At 45.5% G+C, this 22,349-nt stretch overlaps 1 protein-coding gene across 3 annotated transcripts in view; it reads right to left on the reverse strand.

Annotated features, from left to right (window-relative positions):
• Nucleotides 1-15,033: 15,033 nt before the first annotated feature.
• The window catches only part of Cdk15 (cyclin dependent kinase 15), a 91,041-nt gene continuing 83,725 nt past the window's right edge, over nucleotides 15,034-22,349 (reverse strand). For 2 of the 3 annotated variants that reach the window (XM_032899550.1, XM_032899549.1), the window contains exon 13: nucleotides 15,034-15,149. In XM_032899550.1, coding sequence (XP_032755441.1) covers nucleotides 15,040-15,149 — 110 coding nt within the window. In that variant the 3' untranslated portion in view covers nucleotides 15,034-15,039. The remainder of the gene's footprint in view (nucleotides 15,150-22,349) is intronic. The other variant, XM_032899551.1, reaches the window with a different exon arrangement.

The following is a 22,349-nucleotide window of genomic DNA, read 5'->3' on the forward strand; positions in this document are numbered from 1 at the left end:
CTTGAGAGTGCCTTGCTATCTGAGGCTGGGGGTTGCCTGTTGATCGACGCCCTTGCTAACCTGGGACAATTCCCACCATAGCTCTTTTCCCACATTGCCATGTTAAGTCCGAATGGCCCAAGGTGTCTGGCTGGTCTGGGGTGTTTGTTTATTTCCTTGTGTCCATCCGTTTCTCTTCCATCTGTCCCGGGTGACTTAGTGCTGGGTTGTTCTGGAAGTAACCTTCAGATCTGGGAATGACTCAAATCTCCAGGACATATCTGTTAAACACTTGGGGTTTTTTGTTTGTTTGTTTTTTGTTTTAAAAAGCGATTTATTTGCATGGTTCATCTACTGCATGCTTTTATTTGTTCTGTGCCATAGTAGGAATAACATCTGGTGATGGCCACCTCTGTGACGTCTGCCTGCCTTGGGAAAAGCAGAGCTTCAGAAATTCCAATGCGTGTTAGGGACAAAGTGCGTTCAGAATTACATAATCATTCGTCAGTATCTCCAGGATCTTTCTCCCTGAATTTGTCTCAGTCTCCCGTGTTCTTGCTGTGTGAAAATCCCGCTGCTTCCTGGTTGTGTGGCTCCGCCCCTTACATCACTCGCAGTGCCATGTTTTATGGGCAGAGTTGTTGCTCTGTTAGCATTAGTCTTTAGCTCGGAAACAGTAAGGTACAGCTACTTAGGTAGTTCATGGCTAGCCTGTGCTACTCGAGAACTTTGCTCAAAAAAAAAAAAAAAAAAAAAAGGACTGGGATGTTGCTCAATTGGTGCGATGGTTTCTTAGCTTACACAAAGCCCTGGGTTCGATCCCCAGAGTGCATTAACCAGGTAGTAAACACCAGTTGTAGTCCAAGACCAGCCTGGGATATACAAGACCCTATCTCAAAGAACAAAGGAAAAATAAAAAAATTAAAAGCAGGGGCTGGAGAGCCAGCTCAGTGGTCCAGAGCATTTGTTGTTCTTGCAAGAGAACCCAGGCTCGATTCTGAGTAATCGCATGATCTATAACCATGCCCAAGCCCAGTTCCCGGTGAGCCGATGCCTTCTTCTGACCGTCTAGGTCACATCCACTGTACGTGTAGACGTATGTTCTGTTAAAACACTCAAACACGTAAATTAGCTAAACAATTTAAATTCAGATAAGTAAGACTGTGTGCAGATACTGTTGTTTCTGAGACAGGGTCCACTGCATAACGCAGGCTGGCTTGGGACTCCTCTTTCTTTTCTTCCTAAAGAGCTGGGATGCACGACCACACTGGTTCAGAAGGGTTTTAGGAAGTATTAAAAGTAAGATGGTCTTCCCTAGCTCTTCCCTCAGCAGTGCATGAGACTCTTTACAGAAGGGCTGTAAAGCTCTAGCCAATGGCCAGCAGGTGTGATTTCCTGAGTGACAAAGACGTGAGCCTTTATGCCCCTCCCCCACAAATCACTAGTCTCTCTCCGAACCCAAATATTATTTATTTCTTTCATTAGCATAATGAATGCTTGTTGAATGAGTGACTGAATTCATTAATGAATGCCTACTGTGTCCCTCCCTAGGGAATGCCTTTGAGGAGTTGACAATCTGGAGGAGGAGAAAGACAAACAGAAGCACCATTCAGTTTAACTTCCTTTTATTCCCTTTTGCTCATTATTATAATTAAAACTTAATTTACTTAGTGCTAGTCCATCTCAGGCAAGCTGCTGTTGCTGTAGGATGAATTTGTACACTTACCTTACAGGACAAGTATCACTGACCTAACAATAAAGCTTAGCAGAGACAGGACCTACATCAGTCTGTCACTTACAGAGATGGGACTGCTAGGCTTCCCTGCTCTGCCCTACCCGACTCTAACTCAGAGTTCATTTGCTTAACTAGTCAGAACCTCATGTTTGCTCTACTGTGAGCTAAGCATTGTCTGGCAGACTGTAGATCAATATCTAGACAGATAGATGTAATTACATATCGCCTTTTGTTAGAGACCTTACTCTAGTGTGTTTAATCAGTAAAAGGCTATAATGATGTCTTTTTAGTCTTATTGGTGAGAAGAGGTTAGGGCATGTGTCCTAGCCTCAGTTTCCCCGTGTTAGAGCAGGGGTGTTGGATTAGTGACTGGCAAGGACCTTTTGACAGCTGCATGGCCAAGTGTTTGTTTCGATTCTGTGCCCATTTTGCCACAGGATCTCCAGGAGTTGGCAATGCTGGGAAAGTTATTTTTTGGCCTGGTTTAATTTAACTTTTTCAGAGTACATTTCTATCAGAAAGTAGTCGAGCCCTATTGTCAGAGATGTGTCTTAAAGGTATTTCCAAACTTGTTTCTTATTCTTCGCTTGACAAGGGCTGTCATGGGCTCCATCACTCCTAGGCTAACAGCTACCAATAAACAGAGAATTATTCCCCACCAGCTAACACACTGTTTACTTTCCAGAAAAATTGCACTTTCCCATCTGACAGTTGATCAAGGGCATCCTGCTGCTGTCAGCAGGAAGAGATGTTTAAACACAGAGATGGGAGTTTAAACATTTTCTCATTATCACAGAATAAGAAGAAAAAACACAAATAAATAAATAAGTAAAAATGGCATCCAGCCTCTCTGGCCCCCTGCTGGGAGCGTAATGAAGCTGTGTCATGTGACCAGAAGGAGTGGGCTTTTATCTCTGGCCTCAGTATCTTACTCAAGCGACACCTGTCACATGACCCAACTTGGGTCTTTTATCTGCCTTTCCCAGTCGCCCTTTTGGGGAATTGTCTTTTCCAGAGCCTCGTGGCCTTAACCAGCCATTGTCGTGGGCACTGCTAGAATCTCTTAAGATTCCCCAATTATGTTTAAACACACTAAATGATAAAACTAAAAGAAAACTCCCAAATGGCTTGGTGGGGGAGGGGGAGGAGAAACCATTGTGGCTCGCATCTTCCATGTGACTTTACAGAGTTGGAGTCTGGTCTGGTGAATGCAGTATCTGCTTTCAAACGCCGGTCATCAAATTTGAATCTGTTCTTTAGAACAGTTCGGGCAACAAAAACCAAGTGTCCGAGCTACGGCCACACCTAGCCAGTTCGTGGAGTGAAGCCAATCACAGCAGAGGCAGAGGCAGGCAAGGGGCGGCCCCAAGCCCAGCCTAACTCTGGAACCTGGCTTCCCTGGGGTTCTTACGGACTGGGTTCCTGGAACCACCTGCACTGCCATCCTCACTAGCAGGTTTTATAGAGCCTACTATGCACCTGGCACTGTCGAAAATAACTCCAGGGTGTCGGCTTGTCGAACCACAGGCAGCTCTCTGAGAGATACTGTCATTACTTGTAATTTAAAAAGAGGAAGTGAGTGAGCGTGGTGGCTCATGCCTGCAATCCCAGCACTCAGAAGGTTTAGACAGGAGGATTGCCACAAGTGTGAGGTGATATCTGTCTAAGAAAACAAACAAGAGGACTTCAAAGTGCAGAGGCACAGCAGTAAGCAGAAGCCAGGTTTGAATAAAAGAATCAGATTCTAGATTTTAATACTTATTTATTTTTATTTATATAGTACACTGTAGCTGTCTTCAGACGCACCAGAAGAGGGCATCGGATCCCATTACAGATGGTTGTGAGCCACCATGTGGTTGACGGGAATTGAACTCAGGACCTCTGGAAGAGCAGTCATCGCTCTTAACCGCTGAGCCATCTCTCCAGCCCAGATTCTAGATTTTAAACACGGTTTAGCGGCTTTGTATCTTGAAATTTTTATCTTATCATATGCTTTGGTCCTCTGCCTACATTTGTGTCTGCGTACCCCACACATGCCTGGTGCCCTCAGAGGCCAGAAGGGGATGTCAGAACCCCCGGAGCTAGAGTTACAGACAGTTGTCAGCTGGGAATTGAACTTGGGTCCTGAACTGCCACACCTTCTCTCCAGTCTCCTTATGAGTATTTTTGTTTGTGTACTTTTCCTCTGCTTCTACTGTCTGAGTCGTATTTCTTAAGCTTTCATTTTCTTTTTTTCTTTTTGTTTGGAAAAAGGTGAGCTAGCCCCTGAGTCCTATTTCTTAAGCTTTCATTTTCTTTTTGTTTGGAAAAAGGTGAGCTATGTAGCCCTGGCTTGCAGTCCCTGCTCCTTCAGGCTCTCTGAGAGTTGGCCTCCTGAGTGCTGGAATTAAACGTGTGGCCCACCCCTTCCCAATGCTCTTAAACTGGTTCCCTTCAAACGCTGAATCCTTGTGCAGTTCTCTTGTGAGCGTAATCACACACCAGGGAGTGTTGTGGATATTTGGAGGTGGGACGAAGCAGGAAACTCAGGAGCCAGGAGGGGCAGCAAACATCTATGATCGAAGTGCTGGGTCTCAGCCAAGGCAGGAGGATCACGAGTTTGAGGCCAGTCTGGGCTACAAAGTGAGATCATATGTTTTGTTTTAAAGACTTATTTATTTTATTAATTAGTAAACTGTCACTGTCTTCAGCCACACCAGAAGAGGGCATCGGATCCCATTACAGATGGTTGTGAGCCACCATGTGGGTGCAGGGAATTGAACTCAAGACCTTTAGGAGAGCAGTCCACGCTCTTAACTGATGAGCCATCTCTCCAGCCCCAAGACCGTATCTTAAAAAATAAAATACAGCAGAAAACAAAACAAAACATGGTAACAGAGTGCATTCCTTCAAGATACTAAGTAGCAGTTTGTCTTTGGAGGCGTGGCCATTAGAAGGTTGCGGGACTTCCGGGGGATGGCCTCCCACCTGTGCACTTGCGGTAGACACAGATTGGACTTAGTGCATTTAAAGGAGGCAGGCGTGAGGAACACTGGGAGGAGGATTTGCTGGGAGGGACCTGGGGAGACTTGGGAGGAAGAAACAAGTGGTGGATATGATAAGTCATTATATATGCATATGGAATTCTCAAAGAACACATTTGTTTAAAGGCAAAAACATGTTAAAAAACAAAAATCAAGATAAAAAGACAAGGCATTCTTCAAATGATCTTATTAGTGACAGTAATAATGGTTCTTGTGGACTTTGCCTCCTAAAAAGGGAGAGCGAGAGAGAGAGAGAGAGAGAGAGAGAGGAACTGTCACAAAAAGCAAATCACAAATTACTGAGTGTGGAATCAAGTGAGTCCCCTGTGCTAGGGACATGGAGCAGGTTGGGGGAGGTTGGGGGAGGTCAGGGGTGGGGCGGTTAGTGTACAGGAGGCTTGCCGGTCACACGGGTGCTGCAGAAAGATGCCCTGAGACGTGACTGTGAGCAAAGGCTTGACACAGACAAGGATGTTGTCTGTGAGGTTGTTTGGAGCCAGACAAAGCCAGGAGGAGCAGGTTGTTTTATTTTAGCCCCTGATGCTGCCAGCTTCCTTCAGCATCATCTCCCCTGAGCCAAACAAACAATGCAGAGAGCCTGGGCCCTCACAGGGAGCCTCCGCCCTCAGTCTCTGTTGCTATTCCATCTCCTCTGTCCTTTCAGGAGGAACTTTCTGACTTCTGTTTTCTGGCCAACTCCTTTAATCTGCTGTGCTTTTCTACAATGGGTGCAGCTCTCCTGTAAACTACCAGGGGTCAGAAGCCAAAAAATCCTGGCCTTTCCCAGTTCACTCTGCGCTTTCTACTTTAAAAATATACAGTTGGGGAATGCACGGCCTTTTGCTGTTTTTACATTTTTTTAGCTTTTATTTTTATTTCACACATATGGGTATTTTGCTGACATGTATGTCTGTGCACCATGGGTGTGCACAGTGTCTGCGGAGATCAGAAGAAGGTGTTGGAGGCCCTGGGACTGGGGTTACAAACAGTCGTGAGCTGACAGTTTCTACCAGCTACTGTTTTGTCTTTTCAGCCTGTTTTACGTTGCTATAATAAACTACCTGAGACAGGGTATTTTATGAAGTAAGAGCTTCCTTTGCCACACAGTTATGATGGCTATAGAATCCAAATAGCATGGAGCCAGGGTCCGGGTGACATCACCCTGGCCGTGTTGTGACAGTGAAGAGAAACCATCTGTGAGCACGCGTGGTGGCTCACCCTGTCAAGTGTGTTCTTGAGGTAACTGATTTGCTCTGTGGAAGCAGCGTTAATCCCTGCTGCTAGAAAAGAAGTGACCCCAAGCCCAAAGACCGTGTGCTAGATACCACTTTAAAAAAAAAAAAAAAGATTTATTTCACTTATTTGGGATTGGAGACACGTGTGTCACAGGAGTGCAGGTGCCCGTAGCAGTCAGAAGGTCTGCACTGTCCTGGAGCAGTTGTCACAGGCAGTGGTGAGCGACCCAACCTGGCTGCTGAGAACTGAACTTGAGTCCCCTGAGAAGGCAGCAAGCACTGCTCTTCCCCACTGAGCCACAGAGCCAGCCTCTCAGAGCCACAGCTTAAAGTTGGCACTGGAGATCAAGCCTTCAGAGGGCCGTTGGGGAAGTGGCATTCTCTGTTGCCAATTCTACGTTCTCGCAGGCCCCCTGCCCTCCCCCCATGCCTCCCCTGTGGGTCTGGTGTAGTCAGTTTTTCTCCCAGCGCCTGTATGTGGGTCTGGTATCGTTCCTGGTATCTCCTCTCTGTGCATGTTCTCTTGGGCAGCCACATCTGGTGATTTCAAGGACAGCCCTATCAGGTGAGATATATATATATCCAGACATAGCCATTCTCTGCAATTACGCTAACAGTTTGATCGAGGTGCATAGTACTTCAAACTCAAGAGGACTGGACAGGAGCTCATAGCCTTCTCTTCCAAACTCATTACTTGACTATGTATGGTGTAAGAAGCCGCCTAGACTCCAGGACAGGAAGCCGTCAGCTATTCGCCTCCCACTGCCCTCTCCAGCCCTACCTACGAGACGCCATAGGCAATCACTGGAAGAGATCTATGTCACGTCAGCCAATAGTCACCGCTCTCCTTCTGTGACAGAGTCGCATATCTGTGGTCCTGGAACGGTCTCAGGCTAGAGATGAGACAATCCAGCCGTTGAGATGTAAAATGATGCTCACACGAAGCAGGGTGTGGGAGTGCATGCTTGGAACCCCAGCATTCAGGAGGCTGAAGCAGGAGGAGCACAATGAGCTCCAGGCCAGCAGCCCAGGCTACAGAGTAGGACCACTCTGTTTAAAAAGGCAGCCTGGTGGTGGTGGTGTCTGTAATCTCTGAAGGCAGAGCCAGGGAGACCTCTGAGTTTGAGACCAGCCTGGTCTACAGAGCAAGTCGGGACAGTCAGGGCTACACAGAGAAACTCTGTCTTGCAAAAACCAGATAGATAGATAGATAGATAGATAGATAGATAGATAGATAGATAGATAGACAGACAGACAAATACACAGATAGACAGATAGACCCAGAGAAAGACACACAGAGAGGCAGTGTGGCACATTGCTAGAAGGAGCATAAAGGGGTCCAGTGATCCCCCAAGTCCATCCTCAGGGTATTGACATGAGAAAACATGGAATGTGCCGGGATATAGCTCAGCGGTGGGTGTTTGCCTAGCCTGTGTGAAGTCCTGATCTGATTGCCAGTGTTGCAGAAAAAGGGAGGGAAGGAGGGAGGGAGGGAGGGAGGGAAAATGGGAGGGCGAGGGACGAAGTTCATCATTCTTGTACAGTGTCCGTCTTCTTTCCTAATCTCTATATAACTCTAAGTTTAGCATATGTGCTGCCAACATAAGTCCCCTTAAGGAGAATGTTAGTTATTTTGTGTTTCTAGTTCTCAGATGTTTGCTGACTGAGTCAGTAGCTTAGGATGAATAGTTTTATAGCCTTGTTCATTTTGGACTCCCACAATACCTTCCTGCATTATCCAGCGGTCATACTCCCAATGCTGATGGTAATGTACCTCGGGTCTCAGTACATACTGTCCCTCTTAGAGATAGGGAAGAGTTAGAAGTACAAAATCTGAGGCTCAGAGGCTTTGAGAAGATGGGCTAAGATAACAAACAGTAACTTGGGGATTCATTTATGAAAGATGTTAAGAGTAACCAAAAGATGTCACCTTCAGGGAAAGACCTTGAGCTGTTTGGATCTAAAACACCTAGGTGCTCAGAATGCATGGCTTTCTTCTATAAGCTAATCTTCACAGCTTTCTCCCGGAGTCATTCTCACTTTTAAAATGGCGAACTTTAGAGACTAACTCTAAGGTATTTTTAGATGCATTAACTAAAACACTAAGATGCTAGCAGGTGTCACTACCAACATTCATAAAACCCTGCCATTCTGCCAGCGCTGTCCAACAGAGTGTCCTCTGTAATGGAACTATACTTTCCACACGGCCGGCATCAGCCACACATGGCTCCTGAGCCCCGGGAATGTGAGACGGAGGGGCTGGTGTTTTAGACTTAACTGAATCACTTAAGTTGAAATACTTAAGGGCTGGGAATGTAGCCCAGTGGGAGAGCATTTGCCTAGTGTGCACAAGCTCCTGGGTTCAATCCCAGAACCAACAATGGCAAAAGAAATAAAGAAAAGATGGAAATATATAATACTTTCATCACCAAATCTGAACAGTTCAGTCAGGTCTGTGTTTTATGTTCCTGGTCAGGAAAGTTTAAACTATACTTAGTAACAACTTCAAGATATTAGTAGCTTAAAGGGGTATAGTGGGTTTTTTTTTATTTGTTTGTTTTGTGTGTGTGTGTGTGCGTGTGTGTATGTATGTGTGTAAGGGGGATGATAGGTACATGTGTGAATGCAAGTGTTGTCAGAGGTCAAAGGGGATTGGATCCCCCGGAGCTGGGGTTACAGGTGGTTGCGAGATGTTTGATGGTGATGTTGGGATCTACTAGAAAGTTAATTTAGGGCCTCTGTGAGAGCAGTGTGGGCTTTTAGCCCACAGACCCATCTCTCCAGCCCAACCAGAAAGTTTTATTTCTCTCTCCCACTGTATGTGTCATTTGGGAGCTCCGTTCTTTATCTCCTCACCCAGGGCTCACCCTGAGTGCCTCAGTCCCATATAGCAGTGAAAACAGCAAATCTGAGAGCCTCACTCGGGGAATCCAGTGAATGCTCCGCCCACATGCCCATCACTTCCTCTCACAGTCCATTGGCCAGAACAAATCATGATGTCCTCTCCTCCCCCACCCACTAACGAGGCAGGAAGTACCATTTGTTACTAGTACATCTGTTACTAGGACATCTGTCTGATTATGGATGGTCCAGAGACAGAAATCCCAAAGGAATAGCAGTAATGGCTAAGTATTCCTAGTCAAATGATTATGTTTTAAAGAGTTAAGTGTGTGTCTATCGTGGGAGGAAAGATGCACAAATAGCAGGAAAGCTTTTACAAAATAGGAATGAAGGAAAGTTTCAACGTTTTAGAGACATATGCATAATTTTTATTTATCTTTCCAATAGGCAGACCCATTGAAAGAAAGAGAGAGAAAAAAGTACATAGATAATTTGTCTTCCACTTAAAATTAAAGATGATAATTGTTTGTCTTTTGTTTTGAGACAGGGTTTCTCTGTGAAGCCTTGGCTGCCCTGGAACTCACTCTGTAGACCAGGCTGGCCTCGAACTCACAGAGATGCGCCTGCTTCTGCCTCCTGAGTGCTGGGATTAAAGGTGTACATCACCACCTCATGGCGAAAGAAGATAATTTGTTCATTTAACTAAAAAAACAAACAAACAACAACAACAACAACAAACAGTGCTTCATAGAAAATAAAACAAGTCTGTTCTGCAGCTACAGGACTGTATAGACACCCCAGTGCAGTCAGTCTGTCACAGACATTTTGAGGCCATGTTCGAGAATCTGCAAGAATCCTTACTTCCACCTAGGAACCTTGGCTTATTGCCCTCCTTACCATCCAGAAGGCAGAGGAACCACCTCTGTGGCGGGGACTCTGTCTATGCGCATGGGCCGGTGAGAGTTTAGAGAGGCTTCCTGGTCCACCCACCCAGAGCAGCAGCGATCTGTGCAGCGGCCCACCAGCCCCCTTGCCTTGTGACCACTGGAAGGAGGGCCTCTGGCTCCTGGTTTTCACTTACAGCGGCTTGTCCCGTATGCCTTGCTCTTCCTGGTGGCCCACCTTGGAGCATGCAGCAGAGTTGGACATGCGTTGGGAAAGAACAGGCTTTGGGGACAGAGTTTGTACATCAAACCCTAGCGACTTACACCTGATACTGAGTGTTCTCTGTACACTTGACTGTGTCTTAGCGTTGTTAAGAAGATTACACAAGATTAGATCCACAAACTAAAAGGTGCTCAATAAACATCTATTTCGTAGACTGCTTCCTTTAAAGTGTGGTATGTGATATGTGGAGTTGAGCTTAATGATTTAAATGTGCCCGGATCAGAAGTGGCTAAGCGGTTTTTCCTCTTGTGCGGCATGGTCTTAGTCTTTCATTTCTGTAGCCTGAAGGGATTAGCATTATCTGTTGGGGGCAGCTAGATTATGTAATTAATTCACCTCATACTTAAAAGCACCACTTCCCACTAAGTCACACAGCCTTACTTAAGTTGCGGGCATTTAAAACCCAACGTGTAAGAATTTAAATCAGATTAAAACCTGACGGGAATAAGCATTGTTTTGACTTGCTGCTGATTATCCGGGTCTGCATCCCCTGAATCATGATCCAATGGGAAACATCAGCTGCCTCTTTAACAGAAGAATGGTCTACAAATCCGATAGAAACGTGATTACAGGAAAGATCTCAGACGCTGGACACAGCTAGAAGCGAGATTTCCATTTGAACCCTGGCATGGCGCCTTAGAGAAATTACTTAACTTCTCAGAGCCTCCGTGTCCACGCTTATACGGTGGAATAATAATAGTAGTTATTTCAGTGAGTTGTAAGAATAAGATATGCATTTTCTCTGATTTACTCAAGTAGTCACTGAAAATCCTTGACCGGAGCAGGTCTGAATCCCACACCATATCCGCACTGGCATCTTGCTAGGTTGAATACGATCTGTTCTCTGCACGCACACACACACCCCGTCAGCCCCCACCCAGCCCACACACTTCACCTTGCAGGTGCAGTGGGCAGGTTTTGTCCAATGGCTTGCTCATGTACACAAAGACGGCTTTCTGGAGGATTATCTGCATGCATTTCCCCCCCTTCTTTCATCTCAGACACTGGGTGGATAGTTACCATTTTTAAATTCTCTCTTAATTGGTTCGTCCTCCTAAAGGATACATAGTGGTCTCTGGTTTCTAGGCTACTATATTGCCTGAGATGATCCCTTGATGAAGTAATTTGAGTTTCCCAAGCTTCCTTTAGTAGACGCGTGTATCAGCCGGGCGGATCTCCTGCTGAGGGGTCTCTGTGTGCACATGTGCCTGGTGGTGCCCCACGGATTGAATTGCATCTCTGGAGCTCCAGTATCTCCATCATCAGTGGGAGCTTAGGTTCCTTGTCGCTTTTGCCATCTCTGAAGACAATTAGGACTTGGTAGCAGGTGAGAGCTGAAACTCAACTCTAGCCGGCAGCCCAGTTTGAACTCCCGAAATCTGGGTGTACTTAAGCAGTAAACACTGTGATAGCCACTGGAGGAGGAAGAGCGAACCCTGGAATCATCACAAATAGTCCCAAGCAAGTCCATTTGTTGACAACTTTATCCAAGGCACCACGTTCCCTACAGACCTCCCTAAGCCAGACTAATCCCCTCCACGCCACAGAAGTCTTTCAGTTGGGGCGGGGGTGGGGGTGGGTTGGACTGTAAGGGAATACAAGCATGGCAGACCTCAGCAATTACCAGCTCTGGCTCTAGAACTTTCCAGTTGTCTGTCTCCCAGTCTGTCCCGTAAAGAAATAGAGTTTTGGGCCCAGGGACTCATCAAAATGGTTGAAACTATTCTGAAGAGCTAGCTCTTTTCACGTCACCTCAGTTTATGTCTTTTCTTTCTTTAAGGCAACAATAACAGCAATAACCTTCCATTGCACTCTCTTCGTGTGTTGTACCGTTGCATTAAACATCATATTTTTAAACATTCCAGGCAGCGAGAGAGAACACAGATCTCTGATCCAGTGTGAATGAGGGCACGAAGCTTCTTAGTAAGCAGACACAGGAAACCGAGTGGCTACAGGTCTGAGAGGGAAAGAAGGATGGACAAAGTCAAACGACAGAGAGAAGACCCAGACTGAGGAGAGGAGACTGATTACACCAGTTCAGTTACCCACGGAATTCCACACTGGGATTTTATTTTAAAAGGTGATACAAAAGATTGCAGAGGCAACGTCTTAAAATAGTCATTGTGTTTCTTATTGTTATGTGTGTGGGCCTCTTGCCTGCAGGCATGTCTGTGTAACACATATGCAGGACCCAAGGAGGCCAGAAGAGGGTGCTGCACTTCCTGGGACTGAAGTAGCAGACAGTTGCCAGCCACTACATGGGTGCTGGGTATCAAACCTGGCCCTGTGAGAGAGCAGCCAGTGGTCTTAAGCACTGAACACCTCTCCAGCCACAAGCATCATTGTGTCCATTGTAATGAGAACCAGGAAAACTAAAAAAGAACACAATGTGGTAGCATACACCTTTAACCCCAGGGGCAGGGGCAGGGGCAGGGGCAGGGGCAGGGGCAGGGGCAGGGGCAGGGGCAGGGGCAGGGGCAGGGGCAGGGGCAGGGGCAGGGGCAGGGGCAGGGGCAGAGGCAGGTGAATCTCTGTGTGTTCCAGGCCAGACAATGCTACAAAGTGAGACCTGTCAAAACTATTTAAAAATCTCTCAGGGGTTGGGGATTTAGCTCAGTGGTAGAGCGCTTGCCTGGGAAGCACAAGGCCCTGGGTTGGTCCCCAGCTCAAAAAAAAAAGAACCAAAAAAAAAAAAAAAAAAAAAAAATCTCTCTCTGACCTCACAAGCTACAGTTATAACTCACCACATTTGTGGGTTATAAAGTGACACAGGAGAGTCACCTGTGACAGGGGCTGGTGTAGCACTTCAGCTCCTCAACCTGTCTTTGCTGTGGGCACCAACATCTATTTAAAAGACTCAAACTGGGGTTGGGGATTTAGCTCAGTGGTAGAGCGCTTGCCTAGCAACTGCAAGGCCCTGGGTTCGGTCCCCAGCTCCGAAAAAAAGAAAAAGAAAACAAATTTAAAAGACCCAAACTGATATTTTTGTGGCTCTCCTGAAAGTCTTGATTTTGAGGAACTGCTGCCAGTTTCCAAGTCCTAATACCCAAATCTATATTTGGAATCTCTTGAAAAGTGAATATTTTAACATAAATCAGAGTCAGAGGAAAAGATTTACAGACCCCAGTGTCCATTTAGGTTCCTTAGACCCCAAGTCATTTACTAAACAGTTTACGTGTTCTAGTTTTTTCCAGTTGTGTTTCATCTCCCACAGGTTTCATCTCTGTGTTAGAACAGAAGCATAGGGATATCACAAGATTACAGAGGCCACGTCTGCCTCCTCCTTCCCGCCATTGCTAGAATTGAGTGCCACATACTGAATCGAATTGATTTTCCATTGTGACCAATTTTACTCTATAGGTAGCTGTTCTTTGTAAGAGTCCCCTGTAGATCAGAAAGGCAGGGTTTCTGCCTCCCTTCTGGCTGCTTAGGTAAGACGAAATCAGGGGCAGAGAGATGCTCAGTGGCTAAAAGCACTTCCTGTTCTTGCAGAAGACCAGGTTCTTCTCCAAAACCCACACAAGCTGGCTCACAACTGTCTGTCACTCGAGTTTCAGGGATCTGGTGCCAGGTTTTGGCCTTCTGAGGAACCAGGTGTACATGTGATACACATATTTACATGAGACAGAACACTCACAAACAAAACTTAAATAATTTTTTTAAAAGTAGGAGGAGTCTGTAGCAACAAAAGAAGCAATAGTGACACCAAGGCAGGCAAACATTGGAGCGTTTTTGATGGGGCTGCAGCTAGAGCATTTGCCTATCGCACCCCAGGCCCTGGGTTCAGTCTTTAGTTCAAGAAGGAATGGCGTTTTTGACAATGGTGTGAGGGATTTAACCCTTCACCTTGGAGATTGTAGTTTGAGTTCAGTTCATCCTGCTCTTGACTAGTTAGTTTGAAATGGCACAGAAATAAAAACAAAAACAAACTCAAAAAAACTCGAGAAAATGTTTCGCACAGGGAATACCACATGGTTAATATTGCTGATGGTAATTTCAGCTGTGCATGGTCAAGACACAAAACTTAGGCCTTTTATAAAATGCTCTAGGAAATAGCTTTAATTCTAAACTTCCTTGGTTTTTAAAGACAAGCCACTGCTGAAGAACCAGACGGCAGACGTCTTTGGTTCATAGACGCCTTTAAATTGGGAAAGTCAGAGATAGAGATCTACAAGAAAGTCACAAAGAATAGGAGACCTCTCTGTGAGAGACACTCAGGTGCACACAGGAGGGATATCCCAGGGGTTCCCACCAGGAGACATGGCCAAGGTGTGCTTGCCAACGTGGTCCTATCAGAGAATAGTACTTATGATTTAGAATCTGGCCAGGGACACATAGAGGGCTGGCTGGCCCTGTACCTGGTTTCACTTTAACTCTACCCAGATTACTGTCTCTCCTACCCAGGGCAGAGGCTCAGTAGGGGAAGTTCTCCTGAGACACTTGAGTGTGTCTGCGCTTGGCTTTGGGGAGTGTTCTGCCAGCCTTCTGTGCATGCTGGCAGAAGCTAGCTGTGCATGAAATACCTTTTAGGGTACAATGCTTCTGGGAAAATCTACCATTGTAGCCTTTGCCCCTTGAAACTGATTGAGAAGAGAATTCACCACTGAGATGATAAGGATCCCAACTTAGCAAGAAATGTCACTTCAGCACTGAATATCCTGCACCCCAGGAAGGAAACCTTGCAGCCTTTGGGGAAAGTGGGTCTGTGGTCAACTTTCACCCTGATGTGTCTTGCCAGCTGACACAGAGGCCTGCCTAGATAAGAAAAAGATGATGTCACAGGAGCTTTTTATTCTACCAGTATTGGTGGACATCTTCAAGCTGTTACTCAGGAGTCCACCACAGCTCCGGGAGTAGGAGAAGTGGCCATGCACATCCTCATCCCTTCTCCAGCTTAGGGAGTGGGGTTCTGAAGGAGGTTGCCCTAGGAGTAGGGATAAAGTTCTAGACCCCGGACAGGGGCGGACACTTCCGTCCTCCAGCAGAGATCCATTGATCCATTGCTCGTGGTTCTGGGGCCTCTCACCTGCAAAGATGTAGATGACCTCACCTTTTCTTTTCACCAACATTTGTTAACCCCGGCTAGGAGGTGTCCCTTCCTGTAGGAGGCAGAAAGGTCACACATTTCTGGCTTTAGCTTCACTCCGGAAACTGCAAAGAGAGACTCCTCTGTAGGGAGGAAAAGAGAAGAGCATCGATATAGTATTTCCTGAACTCTTCCACAGGACACGTATTTTGTCTGCCTGTTGTAACATCCATTACTCAAAGAGATGTCAAAATAGGCAGACTCACTCCTAATTTATGCTGACTCAGGGTTTGTAACCGAATCTGCGATAGTTGTCAAGTGTTCCTTATTTAATTCAGTTCAGTGCACACTCACCAAACACTAGCGGATGAAGTTGGGGAAGGGTCTGACACCCAGTGGTGTGCCAAGGTGTGTAAACTGTGCTCCCACCAAGTCAGGCCGAGGGCATCAGGTGGGCTGGATAGCCTAAGGAAGGTTTAAAACCTTGTCAGATACCTTTGTCTCTGAAGACAGTCTAAATAAACTCTAAAGCATGACCTTCATAAATTAAATTTTTTTGAAATATCTTTATGTAGTACCTTCATCCTTACATCCTTACAAAGACATATGTTCCTTGGCTTACCATGGGGATATATCCTGGTAAGCCATTGTAAATTCTTGGGTTCAATCCCCAGCATAAAAGAAAGACAATAAATATCATAAATCAAAGTGTATTTTTAAATTTATTTTTTACTTTATATGTGCAGGTATTTTGTGTGTAGGTTTGTGCACTGTGCATTCAGGGCCTGAGGCAGGAGATCAGTGGGGTATCAGGTCCCCTGAGACTGGAGGTACAGATGTGCTGTGAGTGCTGGGAATGGAACCTGGGAATTGATCCTCTGGAAAAACAGCTCTTGCTTTTAACCACTGAGACATCTCTCCAGCTCCATCAAAAATGCATTTAGTGGCTGGAGAGATGGCTCAGCAGTTAAGAGCACTGGCCATTCTTTTGGAAGTTCTGACTCCAATTCTCAGCACCCGCATGGTGGCTCACAATGGGCTATACCTGTAGTCCCACAGGATCTAATGCCCTCTTCTGGTGTGTAGAAACTACATGCAGACAAAATACCCAAAATAAACAAATACAAAAATGCATTTACTAAGACCCTATATCAAAACGATAATAAGCATTTAGCAAATCTAACTTGTAGGACATCAGAGCTTAGCAATGCTGTACACTGTGAAAGGCTGGCTGTTTCCGCCTTGTGACTGTGCTACTGGGAACTTGTAACAGTCTGCCACAACCCAGTGTGGAAAGAGTGCACTGCTAGATCCCAAAATGACCAAAACTTGGAATAAAGGCACCCATGGGCCCTGGTTCTAGAACTACCGTGGTTATTATTTATTATTATTTATTTTACTTTATTATTTGTTATTAATTACATCTAGTGTGGTACACACTGTGTAAATAGTTACACAGCATCTTAAAGAAAATAATGACAAGAGAAAATTGGTTATGTTAGGTACTTTCTGTGTTAAGACACATTTCCCCCTGAATTGTGGAGTTGTCTGAATCTGAAACTGACAGACACAGTCCTGGAACCCAGGGGCACGGAAGGCCCATTTTATGGTTACTACTGAATGCATATAGCTTTCAGTTTATTATAATGCCGAATCAACTCTTAAATGAAAGCATTGCCCATCGGGGGAAGCCTGTATTTGACTGCTGGGCACCCTGGCAGTTTGCAGTTCCACAGACACCTGTGTTTATTACACACCCGCGGTCTCTGTGAACACTCAGTGAGGTGATGAGCCAGGTCCTTCCTAAGTTAACGTTCAGTTAGGGGACTCATCTGCACGAGAGGGGAGAAACTTCCCAGCAGATAGCTGTGTGCTAAACACGAACGAACATGTGTGCGGCGGCTTCCACAGTTCCTGCCACAAAGTAGGCACTGAACAATTGTCATTGCTGGGGACATGAGCAGAGCAGAGCAGGAGCCCTGGTCACCAAATGTGTGCACAGAACTTGCCTTCAGCGTCCTCACATGCAGGCCATGTTTTTCCAGGCCCCTGGTCTGAATAGCTCATAATTTATCAGAGACAGACTTCTATGTTTGGCACACCAAAGGCATAACATGTTGTAATGATATCATTTGCTTGAAGCTGTTCACACCCAAGGGGAAGGGAGAAGCTTGCACTGTCAGCCTTGCCTTGCTTGGTCTGGACTTCTCTGGTGTGTAGAAACACATGCAGACAAAATACCCAAAATAAACAAATACAAAAATGCATTTACTAAGACCCTATATCAAAACGATAATAAGCATTTAGCAAACCTAACTTGTAGGACATCAGAGCTTAGCAATGCTGTACACTGTGGAAGGCCGGCTGTTTCCGCCTTGTGACTGTAAATAAATCAATGCTGTGGGAAACCTGCAGTTCTGACTGACATCTTTGGTTTAAAATAATACATTTGCTAGGCTGGAATGGGGAGGAGGATTAATTTTTGCTGATCCAAATAGGACATTTTTCACAGGGATGCTATGATATTCCCTTTTTTACTCTCCAACTCACATCACAGCATAAACAGTTAAACAGCTAAAACAGACATTGTGTATTACTTAGCAGACTCTGTCAACTCAAATCCAAGCTGATTTAGGAGTTTGTCTCCAAGAGAAATCTCTTCTTGCCTTGGAGACAGTGGCATGAAAAGCTTGGGTTACCCTGGGGCTTCCTTGCCTTTCTAAAGCAGGGATAGTAATGGAGTGGATGAGGAGAAAGGGAGAGGGAAGGGGAGGGGAAGAGAGGAGGAAGGAGAAGGGGGGAGAGAGGAAGAGAGGAAGAGGAAAGGAGAGAGAGAAGAGGAAGAGGGAGGAAGGGGGACATAAATAAAGAGAGAGAGAGAGAGAGAGAGAGAGAGAGAGAGAGAGAGAGAGAGAAACTAATCAAAAGGATTCGGTTGGCTGTGGATTGCCAGACTCTCCTTGCTAAGTCACAGTGAAAGGAAATGTAAAAGCCGGGAAGAAAGAGAGAGGAAGGAGAGGAGAGAAGCCGGGAGGCGGCAGACGGCTCTCCCTCAGTGATCTCAGCCAGGCAAGCCCTTCCACTCCAGTGACTGCTCATTAGCTTAGTGAATCTGACAGCGTAATTATCACAGCTGCTTTGCCCTTAGAATAAATAAATACGAAAGTGGGTGCTTAAAAAGTTTTTTTGAGAAGGGAAATTCAGTCATCTAGACTGTCGGTAAGACAAGTTTATTTAAAACTTTTAGATTCTTATGTATTAGATCATTTCAGAGGAAATAATGAGATAGTTGTCTCTCAGTCTAATTGAGTTCCTGGGCTCCTGGCAGCTGGCTGTCACCCCTTTCAAACCTCGCTTTGACTCTCTTCCTTAGAAATCCGATCCCAGTGTCTCCGTTTACTCTGCCCGTGCTGATAACCTGGGGAAGACCTGTGCACTGGAGTGCAGAAAGTGGCTTAATGGGATTGGGGCGCTGAATCACCACCGCAGGAAATGAGATAATCAAACCTCCCTCGTCTGTGCCGGCTGAAGGGGAGAGTCAAGGAGCTTGGAAATTCATCCTTGCAAAGTGTCTTTGCTGTTTCCCTGGTCATGTGAGTCTGTGCTGGTCTCGAACATCATCAATCCACCAGCGACAGCTGCTCGGAGTGTTCGATTACTCAGAGTGCGCACTTCTGCTTGAGAAGGCCACCGTCTTGGCTCATTTGGGGACATGGCAGCTTCATGTCATCGAAACCCAAGGGATCACGGTTCCTTAAACTGCTAACCAACACAGAGTGCACTTCGGCTCCGACCAGGGGCGCAGGACACACCCATCTCCCACTAAAGCAGATGGTCTTTTCTTTTTACGTTAATTAGTACCTGCTTGTCTTTCCTCTCTCTCACTTACTTGAACCCTTGTATTTAGTGAGCCGAGGTTTCATAAACATTCAGTTCATCCTGGGTTAAAAGAAACTGGTGTTAACCCACTGTGCAGATAGGAAAAAAAAAAATCAAGGCTTATGAAAGCCAGTGGTGCATCTGGGATTTGAGAAAGGAAAAAGGAACAAGGAAACATAGGCCTTTAATTCTCAGTCCAGCGCTCAGAACCCTTGCACAGTTTGCTTTAATCCATTCTTAAAACCAAAAAAATGGCATCACCAACATTACAGAAAATTCTGAAAGGAGGGAAAATGATCCAGAATATTCTAAAACATTTTTATTCTCTATATTAACTTTCAGGTTTGTTCACATGCAAACAACTTTCATAAGTAGATTATAGTACGCCGTTTTATAGTCTCAATTTTGTTTTTGGTTTTTTTGAGTCAGTGTCTCACTGTATATTTCTGGATGACCTGTAAATTTGCTATATATAGACCAGGCTGGCCTTGAACGCACAGAGAACCACCTGTGGCTGCCTTGAGTGCTGGGCTAAAGGCATTTGCTAGCTTTTCTCTCTTCTTTCCTCCTCCCCCTCCTCCTCCCCTCCCTTTCCCCCATCCCTTCCCTTCCTCCTCCCCCTTCTCCCCTCCTCTTCCTCCTTCATTTCTATCCTTTCTTATTCTCTCTTTTGGTTTTATGTAGCTTATGGCCTTATGTGCTTATTATGTGCTACCAATACACTTCACACTCCTGTGAGCAGCTTCAGTGGTACACAGCACAGGCAACACATTAATATTAATCCAATCCATTCTCCGGGGCTCAGTAATTAAATTGTTTATTTTTTAACTTTGTAATGTTCAAACCATTATATATATATATATATATATATATATATATGTGTGTGTGTGTGTGTGTGTGTGTGTATCTTGCATTTGCATACATCTTAAGTTTTGTTTTGTTTTGTTTTTTGAGTCGGCGTTTCTCTATATAGCCCTGGCTATCCTGGAACTCTCGCTGTAGACCAGGCTAGCCTAGAATGCAGAAGCCGCCTGCCTCTGCCTCCTGAGTACTGAGATCAAAGGTGTGCACCACTGTGGCCTGGCTTGCTGGTTATTTTTAGGCTTGCTCAATTGTTTAGCCTGGTAATTTCAGGGACAAACGTATTGGTTGAATCTGATATTGATGGAAGGCACAGTCCCTGACCTCCACTTCTGTCAGCAGAAGATGCTTAGATTGGCACCTCACCTGCACTGGGGAGTCATTGGACTGAAGGAAAGAAACTTCAGCAGTTACTTGGTTTTATCTAGACCCCGCCTCCCAAGAGTCGCCTCCCACGTGATGTATGCTTCTTTGCTTTGGTACCTCTCGAATAAATTGCTATTTTATGCTTTTCTCCCATTCTCATTTGATTCTTGTTTTTCTTGCACGGTGGTTACAGAGTGAAACAAAAACAGTGACCGCCATTGAGTAAGAACTCCTAAGACCCAAGGGTGCCTGTGGACAGCATTGCAAAGAGCAAGAGCAGCAGTGCTGGGACCTCGCAGCACAGGGGACTGGGGTGTGAGTTTCTATCACGTATGAAACTGAGGTATGAACCATTCAACCTAGGGACGGTGGAACCTTTCCCAGAAAGGCTTTACAATAAACAGAGCAGTGACAAGCTGGACCTGGGAGTGGACCTTGACTCTAAAGCAGTCTAGCTACAATGTTCTTGTGTATGGAGTGAATTTTGGGGAGACTGGGCTGGAGCCTCATGTGAGTGAGTCTTGGCTCCCCCACTTCCAACTGGGTGACTCCACTCTCAACCCAAACTTCCTTTTCCTCTTTGTTTGAGCCAGTCTTCCTAGGTAGGCTAGCCTAGCCTCACCCTCGCCATCCTCCTGCCTCAGCCTCCTGAGTACTGAGATCACAGGTGTGCATCACTACAGTCTGGAAGTACCAACTTTTAGATCTGTAATATGAGAGTGGTCATTCCAGCCTAGCTTCAGTGAGATCTACTTAAAAGCCCACAGATGCTGAGAAAGGTGACATTTTTTTCTCCAGTGTCAGTGGCCTTAAGGGTCCTTTCCCTGCCTAAGGTCTCATTCTTTCCGGAATGATTTATCTCTGAACCCGTGATGCCAGTAGATTTATGAAGCTTGCACAGGCTTGGTGGGACTAAGGGTTAATTGATTGAGGGACCTCCTAGCCACACAAATGTATGCAACATGGAAAGCCACATCTCCACTTGGAATGTGGGCATGTACTAAGGACAACTTTAAAGAAGAGAGTGACTAATGTGTTACACCAGACACTCCTCTATTTGCTTCTTTGGTCTTTTCAATTTTTCACTACATTTATTTGTTTTGTGTATGTGTGCCTGAGGGGTATGAGAGGGTGCATGCGCTCATACCACAGCACCTGTGTGGAGGTCAGAGGACACTCGAAGGAGTCAGTTCTCTTCTACCATGTGAGGCCCAGGGACTGAACTTAGGCCGTCAGGCTTGCCAATACACACCCTTATCCACTGAAACATCTCATTGACCCTCAGTTTACCTCTTAATTGATTGCTTTTAAAATACTGCTCAATAAACAATTTAAAAAGTGGAGAAAGGGGGCTGGCAAAATAGCTCAGCTCAGTCTATAAAGCACTTCCTGTACAAGAATGAGGACCCAAGTTTGATTCCTAGAACCCACATAGAACATCAAGCGTTAAGCCACCAGTACACGCCTTTCATCCCAGCAATTGGGAGGCCAGTAGATCTCTGGGTTCTGGGCCAGCCTAGTCTGCACAGTGAGTACCATGACAGCCAGGGCTACACAAAGAAATCTGTCTCCAAAACAAACAGAAAATTTAGGAATGGTGGTAAAGGGTAGTAAAGGCCTATAATTTGAGCCCTGGGGAGGCAAATGCTTGAGGCTTACTGGTCAACCAGACTAGTCTAATCTATGAGGTCCAAGTCGCAGTGAAAGCTACTGTCTCAAAAAAGTTATCATGAGGAATAACACATCACCACACACACACACACACACACACACACACACACACACACACACACACACGAATGAATGAATGAATGAACAGATGAAAGGAAGGAAGGAAGGAAGGAAGGAAGAGAGAGAGAGAGAGAGAGAGAAAGAAAGAAAGAAAGAAAGAGAGAAAGAAAGAAAGGAAGAAAGATGAATGGATGGAGAAAATGTCTATGTTAGACTGTTTAGTTCCCAATATGTGACACACACCCATGATCCTCACACTTGGGTGGTTGAGGTGGGAAGATGATTCACAAGTTTGAGGCTAGCCTGGCTTAAGTTTTAAGTCAGTCAAAGCTATGTAGCAAGACTCTGTCTCAGGAAAGAGAGAGAGAGAGAGAGAGGTCTCTTTCTTTGAAAGTTGGCCTCAAACATAGTCTAATTAAACTTTGAGTAAACTGAATACAAAAACAATGGACAGGCTCAGTGGTTAAGGGAACTTACTGCTCTTCCAGAGGATGCTGACACTCCGA

The sequence above is a fragment of the Rattus rattus genome, chromosome 4, assembly GCF_011064425.1.
Source record: "Rattus rattus isolate New Zealand chromosome 4, Rrattus_CSIRO_v1, whole genome shotgun sequence".
Lineage (NCBI taxonomy): Eukaryota > Metazoa > Chordata > Mammalia > Rodentia > Muridae > Rattus > Rattus rattus.